This window comes from Centropristis striata, chromosome 5 (genome assembly GCF_030273125.1).
Source record: "Centropristis striata isolate RG_2023a ecotype Rhode Island chromosome 5, C.striata_1.0, whole genome shotgun sequence".
Taxonomy (NCBI): domain Eukaryota; kingdom Metazoa; phylum Chordata; class Actinopteri; order Perciformes; family Serranidae; genus Centropristis; species Centropristis striata.
The window spans coordinates 23034689-23055096 of NC_081521.1; the positions used below are offsets into that span (position 1 = coordinate 23034689).

General features: G+C 39.6%; 1 protein-coding gene across 2 annotated transcripts; it reads left to right on the top strand.

The window, feature by feature from the left end:
- The first annotated feature begins 1329 nt into the window (after window positions 1–1329).
- ube4b (ubiquitination factor E4B, UFD2 homolog (S. cerevisiae)) lies at window positions 1330–19815 on the top strand. Of its 2 annotated transcripts, XM_059333420.1 has the most exons (28): window positions 1330–1670; window positions 2823–3042; window positions 4095–4230; window positions 4718–4805; window positions 5046–5190; window positions 5319–5544; window positions 5767–6252; window positions 8647–8788; window positions 9172–9272; window positions 9463–9577; window positions 10407–10490; window positions 10769–10825; window positions 11475–11591; window positions 11768–11866; window positions 11956–12069; window positions 12339–12537; window positions 13076–13214; window positions 13344–13443; window positions 13639–13766; window positions 13936–14034; window positions 14297–14532; window positions 14657–14783; window positions 14915–15059; window positions 15385–15519; window positions 15683–15874; window positions 16599–16773; window positions 18316–18462; window positions 18657–19815. In XM_059333420.1, the coding sequence occupies exons 1-28, from the start codon at window positions 1647–1649 to the stop codon at window positions 18719–18721; spliced, it is 4041 nt and encodes a 1346-aa protein (XP_059189403.1). In that variant the 5' UTR covers window positions 1330–1646; the 3' UTR covers window positions 18722–19815. The 2 variants fall into 2 exon arrangements, with proteins under 2 accessions (XP_059189403.1, XP_059189404.1); XM_059333421.1 differs by lacking the exon at window positions 5767–6252 and having other exon boundaries at window positions 1331–1670.
- The last annotated feature ends 593 nt before the right edge of the window (window positions 19816–20408 follow it).

The following is a 20408-nucleotide window of genomic DNA, read 5'->3' on the forward strand; positions in this document are numbered from 1 at the left end:
CCTGTGTCATGTTTTTCTCACTGGTGATGATGGAGGCAGGAACTGTGATGTAATAAATCTGTGATATAACACAGTGGGGCTGTATACTGTTGCTTATCATCTATCTACAGCTACTAGTGCATTGACTGGTAGCCTTTGAATCACCCAACACCACTGAAGAGTCCAATAAAACCTCCTTGTACTGACCTGTTTGTCTACTCCTGCACACCGAGTTTAATAAATAACAAAAGAGCCCTGCAAGGAACCTGCACATTATAATAGCTGACACAAATACAAATATTTTGTTATTAGAACACTAAAATAAATAAATAACATACTAACTGATAATCAAGTATAATAAATAACTACAGGATTTGCTGTTTTTTAAGGGACAAAGGAAAGTGAATGGCTGGCAGTTAATCCCTTAATACTGCAAACCACTAAAATGCATATTCACATGTCATACAGTCATGGAAAAAATTATTAGACCACCCTTTCTTGATAATGATTTTGGATCTGATCAAGAAAACCATGGAAAATGGCTAGATATCCGCTCTTAAATGAAACTATTATGAGGTATTTTGTTGTTATCATTCTATTTGTTCAAACAAATGTACGTAAATGTAAATGTATGTGTGTGTGTATTGTCACACTGTTAAAATAATCGCCCAAGTCATTTTTTTTTCAATTTTTTTTTTTTTTTTTGCCTAAATCATCTCCTCATGACGCCGGCCACCCATGGTAAAATCGCCTACATCCTCAGTTGATCAGATCATGTGATTTTACCCCTTTAAGATAATGGCCTATGTCAAGTGTGTGACTTAAGTGGATTTATTATGCCTAAGCCAAAATAACATGTGACTAAGGCAGTTTTTTGAACATGCCTTTGTGACTTAAGCAAGATATGGTAACACTTTATTTTGAAGGTATCTACATAAGAGTGACATGAGCGTGTCATCAACATGACATGGGATGTGTCATGAACATTAATGACACTTTGAAGTAACATTAATGCTCATGATACTTGTCATGTCATGTTTCTCACAGGCTTGTGTGACTCTTATGTAGACACCTTCGAAATAAAGTGTTACCATATCTTGCTTAAGTCACAAAGGCATGTTCAAAAAATTGCCTAAGTCATTTATTTCTCTTAAGTTACATAATTTACACACAGTGTTATTACTATGCCAATAGACATCCTTTGTTACAACCTTTTTGAGTGAAATGATCAATAAATGTTACACTTTTGGTGAAGTTTTTTGTGTTTCCTGCAAAACTTGAAAAAATGACTTGGGCGATTATTTTAACAGGGTGACGATAATTGTCTATGTTCATACCTCCCCCAGCAGGCTCTTAAGTCACGTGATACCGACTAGAACCAAAATGGCCGCTGTTGTATTTTGACGTATAATAGCTAGCTACTTTTCTTTTTGTTTCATTCTTGGTACAAAACTGGCAAACGAGAGACTTTTTGGAGGAACTGTGTCTTGTCACCCTCCGTATTCTGGCGTCCTAGTTTTAAACTTAAAGACAATCAAGAGTGACAGTATTTGTTGACCGAGTGGGACTATGCATCATATTTAGTCCTGACAGGCTAGCTGGCTAGCTACTCTGGCTGGCACACATTAAAGTGATTGGAAGTGAAATAGCTAGCTAACCTAGCTGCGATGGAGGAGTTGAGCGCAGATGAGGTAAGGCAACAATAGAAAACGCTCAAAATAAGTGCCCGGAATTAATGTAGCTCTGTATTTCTAAAGTTACAGTGTATACCTGAATGGCTTCCTTTTGTTGGGACCTTGTGTCAGACGGTTCGACAGTAGCCGACCTGCTACTGAAGCTAGCTCGGAGGCTAACACGGTCTACACTGGAGAAATCTGTCCGCGACCAAATTCAAAATTTAACGCTAGTTCAACGCCGACATACATATGCGCGTTACCCAATGCGAACAATAAAATGTTTATTTTTTTGTGAGTCGGTTAATATAACCGAGTAAACGAAGTAAACGTTGGATGTGGTTCGTACGTTAATGTAATTTAGCCGGAGCAGAATGCTAACTAGCTAACGTTATGCTAGAGAGGCTGTGCACAAGCTGGCCCATGGATTACACTGCTAAAAATATAAAACAACTACATGTATATGCATACTCTGAATTGTTTTTACTCGGTGGGTGTTTTTTTACGCGTAACATTTTGACAGATAACGTTACATTTGTGTACTCGGTCATTTTGTTATATTTTTCTGCGGAAAGCTAGCTGACAATTGCTAATGTTGTTTTGCTAACAGCCAAAAATTAGCCTGCGAGACGACTCAGCATAAAAAACACACCGGGCCACCATTGTGCAATCAACTGTGGCCGACTCTGTGGCCACTGAGCTGTTCCCCTTGAACCACACATACAGTTCAATAAAGTGTTATTTCTCTGTCACGCTGTCCTCTTATTTAGCTACTCGATCATTGATTTACTGTTGTAATGGTCTTCTGCTGAGATGCACGATGGACGCGATTAGTACTCACATCACACTTGGTTCGTAACGTTACATTTTATATCTTCGATAAGGCCTGCCTTTTACATTTAAGCCCATTTACTGTAAACCTGGTGAATGGAATGACCACTTCTTAAATTATGTCTTTTTCTATTTGAGGCTAATCATCAAAGATGGGTATTGAAAAAAAATGACCACACATTTTATATCGCATTCAGGCTGATTGTATGATATGCCAAATTATTTAATGGTCAAAATACATTTCAACAGTCCTGTTGTAAAATAGGTTCATATTTGTCAGGCTGTACAGTGAGCTTACATGGTACTTTTAGTGATGCATATTATGTATATTCATTCAAGATTCGCAGAAGGCGACTGGCACGGCTGGCAGGGGGACAGACATCACAGCCCAGCACCCCACTCAGCACACCCCTGACATCCCCACAGAGAGAGACTCCCCCTGGACCCCTTCCTGGACATTCAGGTGCCGCACCCCAGCCCCTGCCACCAGCTGCCTCTCAATCATTGGGGCTCAATGTCCACAGTGGTACCCCTGCCACATCCCCTATGGGCACCTCAGGTAAGAACTGAATAAAACCTACAGTATTTTGGCTGTATTAAAGCCAGTTTGCAATAATAACAGTTACTGCAAGCAGTGCTTGTGGTAAAATTCTTCCGATTTAGAATTGATGTTCACAGCATCATTATAGAATTATTGTTGTTAACCTTTTTTGTATAACTCATAATTCGTCTCAACCTGACTGTGACAAGCTGTCTCTGAGGCTTGGAAGATAAACAATTTTGGTTGTTTGAGTGCTACCCTGAAAGGGACCTTTTTTATATTTGTGACCCTGATATTTGAACAGCAAGAACTAGTCATACACCCTCAATGACAAACACAAACAGCAGTAGCTTGTTGTGATCACCAGGGACCCTGTGCAACGCCAAGTGTAGGCCTGCTGTACAGAGTGAGAATTGATGCTTTTATGCATTGCTCTAGAAAATACACCAGCGAGCCATGTATAGATGGAGTGACAATTTCCTGGCATTGTTGGTTGGCATGCATAGATGTGGTGGTGTTGCTATACAAGGCTGCCTTTTATGGCTTGTAGGGCCAGTGGTACTTATCATAACTGGTGAAATCTGTGATTTTCTTCTTGGCAGTTACACAAGCCTTCATTGCATGTTTATACATTTGTTATGGTTATTCTCTTCGTGTACAGTATTTATTTATTTGACTTAACTGTTGGTAATAATGTAATTGTTGTGTAACAGGGAGTGATTTGTTCATTACAGCCCTTCATCCACAGTAAGATCTAGTTAGTCAGCTTTCTCTCTACATGTTTGCTTTAATCATGGCTTATAAAGGTATGGCACACCATGTTGATCTTAAAAACACCAATCTGAACCTTTGCTAACATAGTGTGGCTAAGCAGTTTTTTTCTTCATTAAACAAGGTGGTAAATGAGTCATAATAGGTGATAGAAGATCAAACTGTTTGCTATCCCCAAGGTGTGGGGGCTTCAATTTCTGAGATGTAGTTAGTTTAGAACGGAAACTTTCTCCTTTAGAGAAAACTGAAAATCAAACAAATGTGAAAGTCTAAAAGGTTGTTGTGTTTTTCTTTTGCAGGGGTGGCATATGGTAGTCAGAGCAGCGAGGGTGTGAGCTCCCTCTCCAGCTCCCCCTCCAACAGCCTTGAGACTCAGTCCCAGAGTCTGTCCCGATCGCAGAGTATGGACATTGACACTGCCTCCTGTGAAAAGAGGTATGAGTTTTTCTAAGGGCATATTGAACTGCCCACTCCACCACCAAAATCCATGTTTTGATGATCAAATATTTCTCCTGTGGACTTTAAAGGTGGCTGAAAATAAATAGTTTTTTATGTCATAAATTGAGTCTGTGGTCAGCTTCAATTATGTTGCAATAGATTCCAATAGTACCAATTTTTCATGATTCACACCAAAAAGTATATTGGAACACTTTTTCTGAAATGTCCAAAGAAATGCAATGAATATCATAGATTGTTTTTTATATAAAAATGTAACAATATTTACCAGTGGTTTGTTACGTTACAGAAAGTTTTTTTTCCTATTATCTGTAGTGCAAACATTAATACAAATTGATCATGTTTCACAGCATGGCCACATGTTTTGCAAAGTTATGAACTTTGTTATAAAAGAGATGAGATGGTTGTCATGGTCTGCATAGGGATGAAGAGACTTACTAAGCACTGTGCCTCTGTGTTCTTCCAGCATGTCCCAGGTGGATGTGGACTCAGGGATAGAGAACATGGAGGTGGAGGACAGCGATCGCAGGGAGAAGAGGAACTTAACTGAAAAGGTAAACAGCCGCTTGAATATATCTCAAAAGAGAGGAAACCTAAAAGGAGTGTTTGGGTATTTACTGAAGGTGATCAGGGACTTTCCATGGACACTATTCTTAGTTTCATTTTCAGTTATTTGAGTTCACTGGTACATACCCGTCTGTTGATAAAACAGTGTCATCATGAGAATCAAAGTAATGCTGGTCCATTTGGCATTTATTGCATAAATGACTGTTGTCTCTATTTCTGCACCTCAGGAAACCTCTGCAAACTCTGATGTTTCAGAAGAACAGGCTCTGCAGCTCATTTGTAAGATCCTCCGCGTATCGTGGAAGGAGCAGGATAGAGATGTCATCTTTCTCCCTTCACTGGCTGCAGAATTCCAGCAGAACCCTAATGATGGTATGTCAATGAAAAACGTCTTTATCTCTGTCAACACAATTAGCTGACTGACAGGGAAAGCGAAAAGTAAACGTTACAACTGCATTTGACAGCTTGACTGGAACCTTATTTTTGTTCCCCTCCTGCAGTATACTCTGACTTCAAGGACCTGATCGGCCAGATCCTGATGGAAGTCTTAATGATGTCCACCCAGTCACGTGTCCACAACCCCTTCGCCAGCTTGACAGCCACCTCTCAGCCAATTGCAGCAGCCAAATCCCCCGACCACCGTCTGACGCTGGTGCAGCCCTCCAGCCAAGGTGGCAGCCCTATGGGCCCCAGTGCAGGGTCCTTTGGAGCCAGCTCTCTGTCCAGGCAAGTACCTTGACTCCGTTTATTGAGTGCTGATAGTGTAACTCCCAGAGACATACACAGAAATACTCCTTAAAATTGTACTTTGTTGATACTTAATTAGTACCAACTTGGAACCTGGCATATTTTTTCCCTCGATTTTTATGGTTTCGTTTTGATCATTTCTATTTTTAAGACATAATTGTTCGATGAGTTTGCCAATCATCGTCTCAATGTTGTCCACAGTCTGTATGGATGTGGTAGTCCTCACTCGATGGCTTTGGATGCAGCCAAGAGGACCTCCCCATCTCTCCCCACCCCTACCACACCCTCTGTACCTTCCACACCCTCTACCCCTCAGTTCGCTGTGCCCCCGAGCCCACCTGCTAGTGCTCCTCCGAGACAGGGTCTCAACCCTCCATCTGCCCCCATGCCTATCTCCCAGCGCTATCGGCCTTACTCTGTCAACTCTCCCTGGGGGGCTCCTTCCCCATCTAGCCCAGGTCAAAGAGGATTTAGTTTCTTCGGGCCCTCTCCTAGCCCTGCAGGGATCTTTGTTCCTCCTAACACTCCAGTTCCTGTGCCACCACCATCACCCAGCCCCCAGTCCTTCTCCTTGAGCTCGCCTAGGGCTCGCAATCAACCCTCCTCCGTACCGCCTCCCATGGTTCCCCCTTCTCCCAGAACGAATGCTCGACAGGCTGCCTTTGCTTCCAGGATCCCACCGTCTAGGTATCTCACCTTCCATTTGCATGTCAGTGTGTGGTGCACATGCAAACAAACACACTCAAAACATAACTTTGTGGGAAAAAAACAGATTTGAGTTTTTGGTCAGATGTATTTAATTGTATTAATTGCTTCTGATGCTATGTCTCATCTACACGAGCTTATAATGACCCTAACTATCTAATATTTAGACTGCTGGTCTCAAAGTAATTGGACAACCTGATATTTTAGCATATGCATGCTTAAAATCCTAAGTTTAAAAACACATCAGGCGTTCAAGCGGCAGTTGTAAAAGATGTATAGAATATGTCGTTTGAGTAAATAAAATACATTCTCAATTTGTAACAAACTCCTCATCGCAAACATTTTAAAACTCCATACATTTTCAATTAAATTACTCGGGATTTAACCTAAAAATGCTAATATACAGGGTGTTCAGTCAATTAATAGACATTCTAGATTCAATTAGTGGGTATTGCTTGTTGCTAACGTATCATTTTAAAAGATCTAACCCATTTGCAAATAACCAATATTAGATGTAGTTTAACAAGCATGTTTTACAAGTCCTACATTGCAATGAAAATCTGGAGCAAATAAGATGTGGCTTACGCCTCTTTGCATTGGTTTGCTCAAGACAAGTTGGATGAGTGATTGTGACAGTCAGTTCAGTTATCGGTGGAAAAAACGTTCTGACAGTGTGTAAAAGCTGCAGACAAAATGGTATTAATGAATATTTAAAAAGCAGCACAAGAAGTAGTCTTCAAGCAAGCATGCAACCCTCCAGCCTCCATTCTTTAGTGCTCCCCTCTTTCTTTTCCTCTTTTCTTGTGACTTGTTACCATTCCACATTTGTCTTCATGTTTTTGTTTTTACTTCCATTCTGTCTCCTCACGCTTGCACAACATCCTCTTCCAACCTTTTTCCTTGTGTCTTTTCCTCGTCATGTTAGCCCCTTGTCGCTCCTGTTCTTTGCCCTCTCTGACATGTCTCAGGACAGCAGTGATGAAGATTCTGAGGAGGAGGAGGATTTTACACGGGTTCAGTTTGGGTCCAGGTACACCGCTGCACGGTGTGTGTGTTTGCGTGTGCTTGCTCAGTTTTGTGGGTCCACTGCATGTTCCAGTCGACCCACATAGCTTACCACTAACTGCGCACAAACACACCAGGGTAAAGTGGTGAACAATTAACTGCTGTAGGCCGTCTTTCAAGAGTGTTTGGAAATGTTTCAGTCATCAGAAGTTTCAACATAAGATCCCTAAACTATAACTTTTAATGTAATGTGCTATGAATTAAATATGATTTCTGCAGAGCTGCAGAAACTTGTCGAATACATTCAGGTCTGCCTGTGTAACTGATTACCTGAAAATCCTGTATTTCTTTAGGTAGTGGTCCCTATATATTGGGTAAAGTTGGTTTGCTCCATTTTTAATGAAAATGACTATATACAGTAATTTTTATGTACAAGTAGGTTCTTTTTATTATTTATTTAAATGTGTATAAGTTATCGTTAATTTTATTTATCACATTTTTTTTTACATTTTATTTTTTAGAGTCCAGTGTTAAAAAGACAATCTTAAAAAAGTTAATAGATGCATAATATTGCCAAAGTCAATAAGTAATGAAGTTATATAATTGTGATCTCAGTATTGATCCAAAATAATTGTGATTATTATTTTGGCATTATCAAGCATCCCTTTGTGCAAGACGGTCTTGCACATCCCAAAAAATGATCCCCAACCCTGAAAGAGCATGTGGTCTACAGGAGACTTGAAATGTGTTTTATTAATTGAATGCATGGGCAGTATCATTAGGTAAGATGGAAGAATCTGATTCCCTGCTACATGGGTGTTTGTTATGTTATGTAGTGTCTAGGCTAGTTCAACATACATTACATTTTTTCAGGAGAGCATTATACATTATTGTTAAACAAAATGTGCTGATTTCGTATTTTGGCTTTGAGTACAATTGGGCAGAGGTGATATTCCTGCTTTGCCTGTGTCCAGTGGACAAATATCAAAGTTAATTTTATTATGGTTTGTTGGCTTTGAAGCAGCTCGCATACAGGTTTTGCAGTTACAGCTGACCACTAACAGCAGTTTAAACTCTTGTCACCACATTCTTGAGTTGAATGTGGCAAGCTGAATCCTAATATCAGCTGCAAAGACTTTCTACAAACAGCTTTTGAATGTTTAATATTATCATTTTCTCTTTGAAGACCTACTGAGATGCTGCAATGCTGCCACTAATGCTTTATAGTTTGTTTCTTCTAGGAACCGCAAAAGTGGGTTTGAGTTTATAAGCCATACATGCATTATTATGATTGATGCAAACGGTTCATCTCTCTGTCATATGATGTCTTCTGTTATTTACGGAGCCTTTCTGCTTCCTTTTTGTTTATAGTCTTGGTGCATGTGGAGGGGGGATGTCCTGCGATTCAGCCAGTGACCGCTTTACCATTGAAGCATGCAAAGAGACAGAGATGCTGAACTACCTCATTGAGCGTTTTGACAGTGTTGGCATGGAGGAAAGGAAAGCTCCCAAGGTAAGTTTCTGCAAGACAAAATGTTTATTAATATGAATTATGCTAAAAGCATTATCTTCTGTTCTTTTCTTTCTTTCACTGAAGATGAAAACCTTTTTAGAGATTAAATCAAGGATTTAAGACTGTAATCAGCCTTCTTATTGAAGCTCTTTTCCACCTATTCACCAAGTATAAATTGGTTCACAAATGTCCTGAGGACAGAAGAACAGTCTGTACCTCAGACAGTAGCTGCAGGCCAGATGGTCTGGAAACAGGCGAAGGTTTTGCTCGTCAAAGAACACTGTGATTCAACAGTCCGGATAGAGTCTCTGCAGCGTTTTTTTTTTTTTTTTTTGTCACACCTCTAACCGTTTTCTCTCCTCCACTATCCTTTTCTCTCTCAGATGTGTAGCCAACCAAATGTCAGCCAGCTTCTCAGCAACATTCGCTCTCAGTGTATTTCCCACGTTGCCCTGGTCCTGCAAGGCACCCTGACCCAGCCGCGGTAAGAAAGGCAGCCACACACTGTGAAAATCTTTGGGTTATTATTGTCCTATCTGTCATTATATTTCTGTATGTTCTGTTCCTTTTTTCGTTTTAGCCTTGAGTCTCCATAGCAACTACTCTTTCACCTTGACTCCAGAACCGTTATTTATTTAATTTCTGCACAATGCTTTTCTGTTTTCTCTGTGTAGGAGCCCTCTCCAACAGTCCTTGCTGGTACCTTATCTGCTGTGTCGAAACCTTCCGTATGGCTTTATTCAGGAGCTGATGCGCATTACACACCAGGAAGAAGAGGTGTTCAAACAGGTGGGAAGCACGCTTGTCACTTACTCAAACATGTTAATACTTTATGGGCTAAAACCTATCCAGGTATACAGAGGAGCAGGAAGACACCCCAAACACACTCTGTACACTTCTATGGACAGATTAAACTACACTGTAGTGACTTTTTTCTTGATCATAAAACTAAATCTTAGGAAGGCACATTTGGTGATGATAATCCTCAGTGTTGGAGAAATTGTGGCTGTCCACAGAATGATGAAACATCCTGGAAAGGAATGCATAAGACCATACCATTATATGTATGTACAATTAGATTCCAAAGCCATATATTTAGGCTGTGTCTCCCCAGAAGCAAAAAGTATTTTAAAAAATAATATAAAGTTCAAGCAAAACCGAGTGTCTTCTGCACTGTTATGTGTTTTCCTGTGAAACTGAATATAGAGCTCAACAGTGAGATTCCATAAAGGAAAATCCCATTCATAATCTTAATCAGGATTTTGATTATTAACCATCCAATGTAGATTTACAATGAGATATGAGATTGTGAAATGATGGTATATGCTCATGTAGAATCCACATAAAATCAACCATGTTTTAAGAAAAACATGCTTTATTTGTGATGATCTGGAAAAGCACTACACTACCCACAATCCTGAGTGTAAAAGCTGCATCTCAGATTGGTGGATTTTGCAGTTAAGATAAATAGGTGCACATGATTAACATGGATGTGATCTAAAAGGGTTAAAAAGGGATTTTTATTTCATTTTCTTAAATGTTGTAAGGTAAATTGCTGGCAGCAGGGAAAACAAGGCAAGGCACTGATGCATGATATATTTGCTATGTTGTTTTTCAGATCTTCATTCCCATCCTCCATGGGCTGGCTTTTGCAGTGAGAGAATGTTCCTTTGACAGTGACAACTTTAAATTCCCCCTTATGGTAAGGAGATGTTCTCCTGGGCTGATACACCATAGAACCAGGCAGGAGATGAGACTTCAGATAGCTAAAATTGCAGAGGGTATGCCTCAGAGCAGGGCTTGATAAGGTTCTGGCAACTTGTCAGATAATCTGAATGCTCAGTAGATGCACAGCTCCACATGTACAGTATATGTTATGAAATATAAAGTGTAATACATTGTTGCCATTGTTCTGCTTCTCCTCCAACACGAGTTTCAATTGAAGCATTGTTTTAGTTGTGTTTTGTTTTGTTTTTACAGGCATTAGCTGAGATTTGTGAAATCAAGTTCGGAAAGACTCACCCAGTGTGTAATTTGGTGAGTATATCTTTGGATGGCCTGAGGTACATTTATGGCACTGAAGTATTAATCATTATGTTCGTCATGGCTCAGAATGTTAATGCTGTTTTATTTAAGTTGCCAAACAATTTATTTCGATCAACTACATGCAGGTCTGGCTGTCTTTGTTGTTTATACTTTCGCCAGACCGGCATGGCCAGTTGACATCATCACAGAACAATGTGCTCTGTTTATTTTATTCATGACAATCTTCCTTACGCTTCACAGAAGAAGGGCGAGTCAAAATTCCCCTGTGCATGGAAAATAAATGAGCCTATATTTAGCAACAACAACCTCTCAAATCAGACTTCGTTGAATTTATATTATGCTCACTTAGTTGCTTTTTAACTGCATTATTTGATTTATTTCTGAATATTATAACGGCTGCATCTTTATTGTAAGTGGCATAAGGGTATTTGATTTTTGTGACCTAAAGTGAGCAGGAATACATTTGTTTAATTTTCTTCCACTGTTCCACTGGACACATAGTGGCCATCACTGAAATGTAGCCTTTGGGTGATGGGATGGTTACAAGTACAGTAAAAAAAAATTGTAAATGTTCAACACAAATAACCTGTGCACCCTGATGTAATATGTAATATATGCCTGCTGTGGTTCTTCTGCACAGGCAACGTTGTTGCCTCTGTGGTGTCCCAAACCTCTGAGCCCTCGTTGTGGCAGAGAGATCCAGAGACTGTCCTACTTGGGAGCCTTCTTCAGCCTCTCTGTGTTTGCTGAGGATGATGTGAGTCGTGAAATCAGTTTAAATAATCAAAAAACCTGATAGTTACTAATTTGCAAAGCAGTCTCATGTCAAAAACTAATAAGTGTCTGATAATGCAATAATAAAAAAGCACTGCAAGTTGTTTATTGTACAGATGATCCCTGATGAGTAAACTCACTTATTTTCTGCTTCTTTAGACAAAAGTAGGAGACAAGTATTTCTCTGGCCCAGCCATCACCATGGAGAACACACGAGTCGTCAGCCAGTCATTGCAGCACTACCTGGAGTCAGCAAGGGTGAGTCTGAGCTTTATAATGCTTTTATATCCAATAGCTGTCCACGGCATAGAGAATAATGTTGGCAAATAATTTGTCATCCATTTCAGGGTGACCTGTTCAAAGTTCTCCATAATATCCTACTAAATGGAGAAACGCGCGAGTCAGCTCTTAACTATATGGCAGCTCTAGTCAACTACAATGTGAAGAAAGCTCAGATGCAGGTAAGTTGCAAACTCATCCATTCTACATTCAACATAAATAATTACAATAAATATAATTTTGACTCACTAAACTAACACGCACAAGAAATATCTGTACTGTAGAAATACAATTTGGTTTAAATGTTTTCACACATTTTTATTTTTTATATTTTGCGCTGAATAATAAAAATGTACTGTACTGTAAACAGCCTAATGCTTTTTTTTTTTGTGATTTTCAGCTTTTGAAAATGAGTCTTCCATTGTTCTGAATTCATCCTCTTTTCTCCTAGACTGACGACAAGCTGGTGTCAACAGACGGCTTCATGCTCAACTTTTTATGGGTGCTGCAACAGCTGAGCATGAAGATCAAGCTGGAGACGGTGGATCCTTACTACATTTTCCACCCATGGTGTCGCCTTGACGTCAGCCATGAGGAGACGCGTCTGAAAGCCACCATGGAGGAGCTCAAGAGCTGGCTGAGTGAACTGCGTAAGTTGACATGAATAAAAATACACAGATTCATGATTATGAACCTTTTTTTTTTTTTTTTTTTTTACAAAGATGTTTCGTACTTGAAGTTTGGAATTAGTTATTTATATTTTGTTATTTTGAGAATTAAAATTGACTATCGTTGATAGACTTCTGCCATTTTGAGAAATCTATTAATTACACGTAGAGCCATTTTGCATACTATCTGTTTTCAGAGTAATTCATCAATATGCCAGATCTATTTTCTTTTTTCTCTATCTAATCTCAGATGAATCAACCTTGTGTTACTGTCTCTGTATTCCTTCTGCCTCTTCTTTATTTGGCGTCATCTTCAAAATTATAGCAGCTATACATGCTGCACTGTTTATAATTCGTATCATACATTACAGTGGAAATGACTGATAAAAAACCTAGGACATGTGAACTGATGTTGCATGGTACATTATGTTAAGGCAGTGAAGCTGATATTTAACTTGAATGATTCTGGCTGACTGATTCTATGTTGGAAATAATTCATTTTAATTGCTCATGTGAACAGATGAAGACCCTACAAAGTTCTCAGAACCCAAGTTCCCCACCGAGTGCTTCTTCTTGACGCTGCACACCCACCATTTGTCCATCCTGCCTGGCTGCAGGCGTTACATCCGCAGATTGCGAGCCATCCGCGAACTGAACAGGTATTTTAATTTTTTCTTTCTTTTCAGGGACACTGTACTTTTACAGTGATGTTGACAAATGTGCACACACACATTCATAGCATCCTCAGTGATTTAGTATATTAATGGTAATTTTTCTTCCCATGTTAGGACTGTAGAGGAGCTGAAGAACAGTGAAAGCCAATGGAAAGATTCTCCCCTGGCGAGTCGACACAGAGAGATGCTCAAGCGATGCAAAACCCAGCTCAAGGTCAGTTTAACATCCCGTGATTGATTGATTAAACCTTATTTTAAAGTTACAGACCTACAAATACTCATCTCTGTTTACTGCATTTAGACATTAGAGGACCCTGGGCTATCCTTAAATGCTGATATGTGCATGATTCTATGACGGAGCATATTTACAGAGACGTGATGCTTATTGTGTGTGACTTTGTCCTGTCAGAAACTGGTGCGAGCCAAAGCTTGTGCTGATGTGGGCCTTCTGGATGAGAACCTGCTCCGCAGATGTCTGCAGTTCTACAGCACAGTCATCCAGCTCATTCTTCGCATGGTGGACCCTGCCTACCCCAAGTGAGACGTCCTGCCACTGACAGACCATGTTTTTGTTTGTTGTGATATTGTAAAAAGACCACATGCTGCATTTTTTGTCTGTTTTTGCTATCTGTCATGCTGTTTCACTTCAGAGTATATGATAAATCAAGATATAAGGACCATATTTACTTCCTCATTCCTTACACAGCATTAACCTGCCACTGAACCCTGAGATTCCCAAAAGCTTTGCTGCTCTGCCTGAGTTCTACATTGAGGATGTGGCCGAGTTTCTGCTTTTTGTCGTGCAGTAAGTTTATAGTCTGGTCTTAAGCACTTCTCATTTGTAGCCTATGTCTTAACAATAAATATTTTGTGGATGGGAATGATAATGTTCACACTGTAAAATGTTTAAGAGAAAGAACAATATGAAATGACAAAAATATAAGTAATGTCAAAGAATAATGCGTTACAATTCTTTGTGCTATAAATCACAGGTAGCATCCATAAAGCTAAGAGTGATGTATTTGCTGTTTTGTTTCATCCCTCCTCCTCTTCGTCCCTTTCCCCAGGTATTCTCCCCAGGTTTTATACGAGCCGTGTGTCCAGGACATTGTCACCTTCTTGGTGGTGTTCATCTGCAGCCAGAATTACATCAGGAACCCCTACCTTATCGCCAAGTTGGTGGAGGTGCTGTTCGTCACCAACCCTGCTGTACAGCCTCGTACTCAGCGATTCTCAGAAATGATGGAGAACCACCCGTTATCTGTCAAACAGCTGGTCCCCGCCCTCATGAAGTTCTACACCGGTGAGCTCCATGTGTGGTCTAATTTTCAGCATGTGTTGTAGAGAATGGTATATATTGTAGTTTCTTGATGATAAGCTTTAGATCCTTTCCCCTTTTTACTTAAAAATGTGTCTCCTCTGGTCAGATGTTGAGCATACCGGCGCCACCAGCGAGTTCTATGATAAGTTCACTATACGGTACCATATCAGCACTATCTTCAAGAGTCTCTGGCAGAACCTTGCCCACCATGGCACCTTCATGGAAGAGTTTAAGTGAGTTTGCTTTTGACTGTTTTTCATGTAAAAAAAATAATTACGCAGTCTAGGTTTGAGTCAGTGTCTGACTTGGATCGATTCTCACCTGGCCTACTTTGCCATCTTCTTCTATGCTTCCTCCCCTCTAGCTCTGGCAAGCAGTTTGTGCGCTATATCAACATGCTGATTAATGACACCACCTTCTTGTTAGACGAGAGCCTTGAGTCCCTGAAGCGTATCCACGAAGTACAAGAAGAGATGAAGAATAAGGAGCAGTGGGAGCAGCTGCCGAGGGTCAGTGCTCAGCCTAATAGGGTCTCCTGGTTTTATTTACCATACATTACATGCAGTCGGACAGCAGTTATGATTGCGCTGAATGAATTTCAGCAACAACAAAAAAATACAGAATTTGAAAAATAAGGCAGTTAGGCATCACAGTGCAAAATGTCAGAAAGGAAAAGAGAAAATTTAAGCAGCAAAGACAATATGGTAGCAAAGTGGATACCATATGAGCTGCAGCACATTATTACCTCATTCATTCATGCAGAGCAGTAAAAGTAACTATTGCAGAATAGATTGGAATAATATTGTTTGTGTGTGTTAACCTACAAACTTTCAGGAGCAGCAGCAGAGCCGCCAGTCGCAGCTGACTCAGGATGAGCGGGTGTCTCGCTCCTATCTGGCCTTGGCCACAGAGACAGTTGAAATGTTCCACATCCTCACCAAGCAGGTCCAGAAGCCTTTCCTCAGGCCTGTGAGTGTCACTGCTTCTACTGAACATTTTTGAAAAATGGTCACACTTGAACTGGAAAATGTATTCTATACAGTAACAATTAATGTAAAGACAACATTATCAGCCTAAACTGTGCACTCCGCGCCCAACAAGCTGTTCTAAACATTGCCTTTTCTTCATACAGGAGCTGGGACCTCGTTTGGCTGCCATGCTAAACTTTAACCTCCAGCAGCTCTGTGGGCCTAAGTGTCGGGACTTGAAAGTGGAGAATCCCGAGAAGTACGGCTTTGAGCCCAAAAAGCTCTTAGACCAGCTGACTGACATCTACCTGCAGCTAGATTGTGCCCGCTTTGCAAAAGCGATTGCAGATGACCAGGTTGGCAATGATGTTTACAGTTACACAAATGGTGTTTTTCACTCCAAGATAAAGCTTTGCTTTGTGCAAGAATTACTTTCATACTCTAATGACAAAACACAAGTGGGAGTCTGTTCTGAGGAATATCAGTCATGAGAAAAGCCTACAGGCAGTTGTGGTGGATCATCACAAGCATCGTTGTATAGCCCTGAAGTCATCGACATGAATTACTCCTTGTTCACTCGGCTTTAATAAATACCCACTTCTTTTCATACAATGCATGCAGGAAGCAGTTAAGGACCAATTACTGTAAATAAGTTAATTTAATGTGAAGTTACAAGCAGTTCCTGTGCTTGATAATCAAGCATTCTTGAACACTTAAATTGCTTTTAAGTTCCACGTCTAGTTTGACGTTATTGCAAATTTTCAAACACTTGTAAAGACGAAATACAATTTAAATATTGACTCTAGGTAGTTGTGGATGTGTGATTTGTTCATGGAGAACTCCTTGATAAAGTTCCACTGATATGCCAGTTTGTTATCTAATTTACAAGTATAGTTTTATTCGAAAGTTGGAAGCATGCATTAGAAGCAATGTTAGGGAATCTGGATACAGTTAAACAGCCCATGAAAGCGTCTTAAACATGATTACACAGTTATGCTACTGAATATTGACATTAATTCAAAGACTCTTCTCTTGCAACTATCACGTTTAATTCTTTTGTTCTTTTTTTGTTCTGTGCAGCGGTCGTACAGCCGTGAACTCTTTGAAGAGGTTATCTCAAAGATGAGGAAGGCTGGTATTAAGTCCTCTATTGCCATTGAAAAATTCAAGCTGCTATCGGAGAAGGTGGAGGAAATAGTCGCCAAGAACTCTCAATCTGAAATGGACTACAGCGACGCACCTGATGAGTTCAAAGGTGTGTGTGTGACCTTTTGCTTTATCTATTTTGCTATCAATCCCATGTCATTTAATGACAAATCCATAGCTGTTAATTCTCATTTCTCTCTATAGTTGCCAAGATAACAAAGACTCAAGCCAGGATGTATTTATCTCCAAATTTGGTCATATTTTCAGTATCTTAAAGTTTGTCAGTTCGTCCATATGCATCTCACATCATGATCATTTTAATATATTTTTTTAATGAAAATAAGAATGATGCAAAAATGATCATCGCCTCCAATATTGTGAATCATATGGCAATTGCAGTCTCAGTCAAAATTGTGCAGCCCTATTTCCCACTTGTAGAGAGTCTGAATCTTTGTCCTGAAGCAGGAAAGTCACATCTGGTGTGACCTCGGGTCAGTCAGTGCAGACAGACAAGATCTTCAACAGCCTTTATTGCTGTTGAATTCCAGTCATTTGCAGGGGCTTTTCCAGCTCATAGAGGTCATATAGACAGCTTAGTGCAAGGATATCCTATAACCACAGACTTAATATAATCTAGAAAGAGAACGTGGCCCACATACCTCCTTTGATTCCCTGATATGCCAGCCAACCCACCACAGTTGACGGGAGTGTGCCATACAGGAGGCTTGAGTATCGTCTTTCTCTGTGGTCAAAATCTCCCACGCCAGGTTTTATTTTTGTAACGCACAAGTCCTACTGTAACAACCTTGTGACATTTCAATATAGGGCACACTTTATCGAAGGCTCTCACTGAATATTTATTGGATGTTAGTTTTGATAAGGCCACCAATATTGCTGTCATATAAAACACATTATTTTTTCAGCAGCTGGGTTCAAAGTGTCACAAAGTTTGATGAGGATAAGCCTTACATGGTGATAAAATTGAATTTAGTTTGGGTTTTATTTTTGCTCATGCATAAATCACACATACAGTTTAATGAGATACCAAAAAAATAATTCATACTATTTAAATAAATGATGAAAATAAATAATAATAAATGAGTGGTAAGAAAATCCTACAAAAATAAAGAGTAACAAATAAATGCAGAAAGTAAACTATAATAAGGGGTTAGTAGTTACATAACTACAATCCAGTCAGTGGTGTCCTATTTTTAATATAGATTATTAAAGGCTGCAATATATCCTTTTTGAGCACAGCCTCACAAACATATATATATATATATATATATATATATATAAAATGTATTTATTTATTTTTTTCTTAATTCAAAGACAATTGCAGAAGCCAGAGGGGAGATTATCTAGTAGCTTGCCTCTGTTCAGATGTGTGCACAACATTTGAAGACAAACCCTTCTGCAAACACAAGGAGCAGCCTGTTGAGCAGGCTATGATGTTTGCTTTGCCTTTTGAAATTCAAAAAACTGAAAGTGGGATATGATGAAAGTAGCTTTCACTGTGATGAAAGCAAGGAGCCAGTGCTGATGCTGGGAACCCTCACTTTCAGGATTGTCATTTGAAGCTTATTGTTTGTTTCCAGACTATTTGTTTCTTATTCATCTGTAAAATACACATGTAACTTTGTTATAACAGACCCTCTGATGGACACGCTGATGACTGACCCTGTCATACTGCCTTCGGGGAACATCATGGACCGTTCCATCATCCTGCGCCACCTGCTTAACTCCCCCACTGATCCCTTCAACAGGCAGCCACTCACAGAGAGCATGCTGGAGTCAGGTAGCCCACTAAGATGCCTTTTTTAACAGTAGTTGCATGTAAAGCTCTGTTCAATGTAGGGAAGAGCAAAAGCTGATTTCTTAAAAGGGACAACAGAGCAATTATCTTTTTTTAGATTCAAGGAAAACAAGTTCATGACACCAAATTGTCAAAGTTTCTTAAATGCTCTTTGCAATCTGTTGTTAATTCTACAGTTCCTGAGCTGAAGGAGAGGATCCATACCTGGATGAGAGAGAAACAAGGCGGACGGCCTGTCTGAGGACAACACCACCAGTGTCTGGCCTGCTAACCATCATTAGGAGAGCTGTCCAAATCGACTGAATTCAGTGTCACTACTTCCAACAACAACAAAAAAACATTTGAATGAAAAAAAAAAAAGACCTGATTTGATTTTTATTCGCATTTACCCTTTTTGTCTCAAACCATTATCATGGTTCTAAAAGCAAAATGTAATAAAGTTAAGACTTTTAAGTTTTTTCTCATGAGTTGTTTATATATATATCAAAATATATACATATATTTAACAAGAGTTAGTTGATGCATTATAGTGCTGCAAGAATAAGTTTCCACCACCCACAGGTTTACCAGCGAGGTGCATAGAGTCACTTCATCGATCATTTTCCTTTTACGGTTCTCTTTTTTTTTTTTTTTTTTTTTTTTGTAATAGTCTGTATGTTGGCTTCATTAAGGACTTATAATTTTAAGGGAAAGGGGAGGGCAACACATTTGGGGGAGTTTGATTGGGCTCTGATAAAAATGCTAGCCCCGAGTTTTCAGTATCAAGACTGTGACAATGATGAACTTGAGTCCATGTGATGTATGCTGATGCCCCAGAGCTAACAGAGGCACAGTTTGTGCTTGTAGACCGAGTTCAGAACTGGGAATATCCATTAAGGATGTAGCTTAACGTAAACTAATCCTAAGTGTCAGCTTCCTTTTGAGTACAGTAGGAAGATAAGCAGTGGTTTACCAAAATACAGTATGTTCAGTTGTTCCCTTCTAGTCACATTTTCCCTGCTGACTTTGATAGACTGAATTTACTTCTTGTGTGTGCATGGCCTCAAGTCCAGAACCTCCTAAGCGCCTCATGGACAAATAACCCTGTTTTTAGGCGAAATGGAAGGAACATGAGAGAATGTAGCATGACCACCAGAAACACCATCGTAGGAGCACACCATTAAAAGTTTGCTCTTCAGAAACCACTGACATCTCACGTCAAGATGGTCTCTTTCAAATGGCACTGTACCTAACATGACCTTGCTGACCTTAACTGTACAGGAAATGATTTCCTTTAACCACATACCTGTTTTGGAAGCTAGGATTTTGAACTGAAATAAATGATGATGCACATTATTTCACAACTCGTCACTGTTTTGTCCACAGATTGATGCCGTAAAGGTTTTGTTTGGTCCTTTTTGGCCAAAGCTTTTTGTTTAGCTTACCTTGTGAAAAGGACGATGACAACTACAAAATGTAGACTTATTTCCCTTATAATCCTTTGTCAAGAGAGTAACATGCAGCAATACAGGCGTCATGTTAATGAATACCATAATCGTCAATAAAATAACGCCAAATCGCCAAAAAAGGTTAAATACAATTTGTAAGTGATGTTAGCCGCGCACTTTCTCTGTGATGGTTACCCTTTATGAATCTGCAAAGACAATTTATTCCAATTCCTGGCAGTACAAAATCTGTTTTTCTGAATGTGGTTTCCCAAATGCATAAGCTTAGTCATTCTTGTACTGTAACTGTTATAAACTAATGGATTAAACTTGGCAACTGTCCCCATTTTATTGGCAAGATTTAAACGTGGTGTTTAATTAAGGGTCAACTGAAGCAGTTTATCATGAACAACCTTTACCCATTCGTCTGTCTGGAGGCTGTCAACATCTCAAATCTGTCATCAAAAGCCCTGTGTGATATCCCATAAGCAAGCAACACATAGA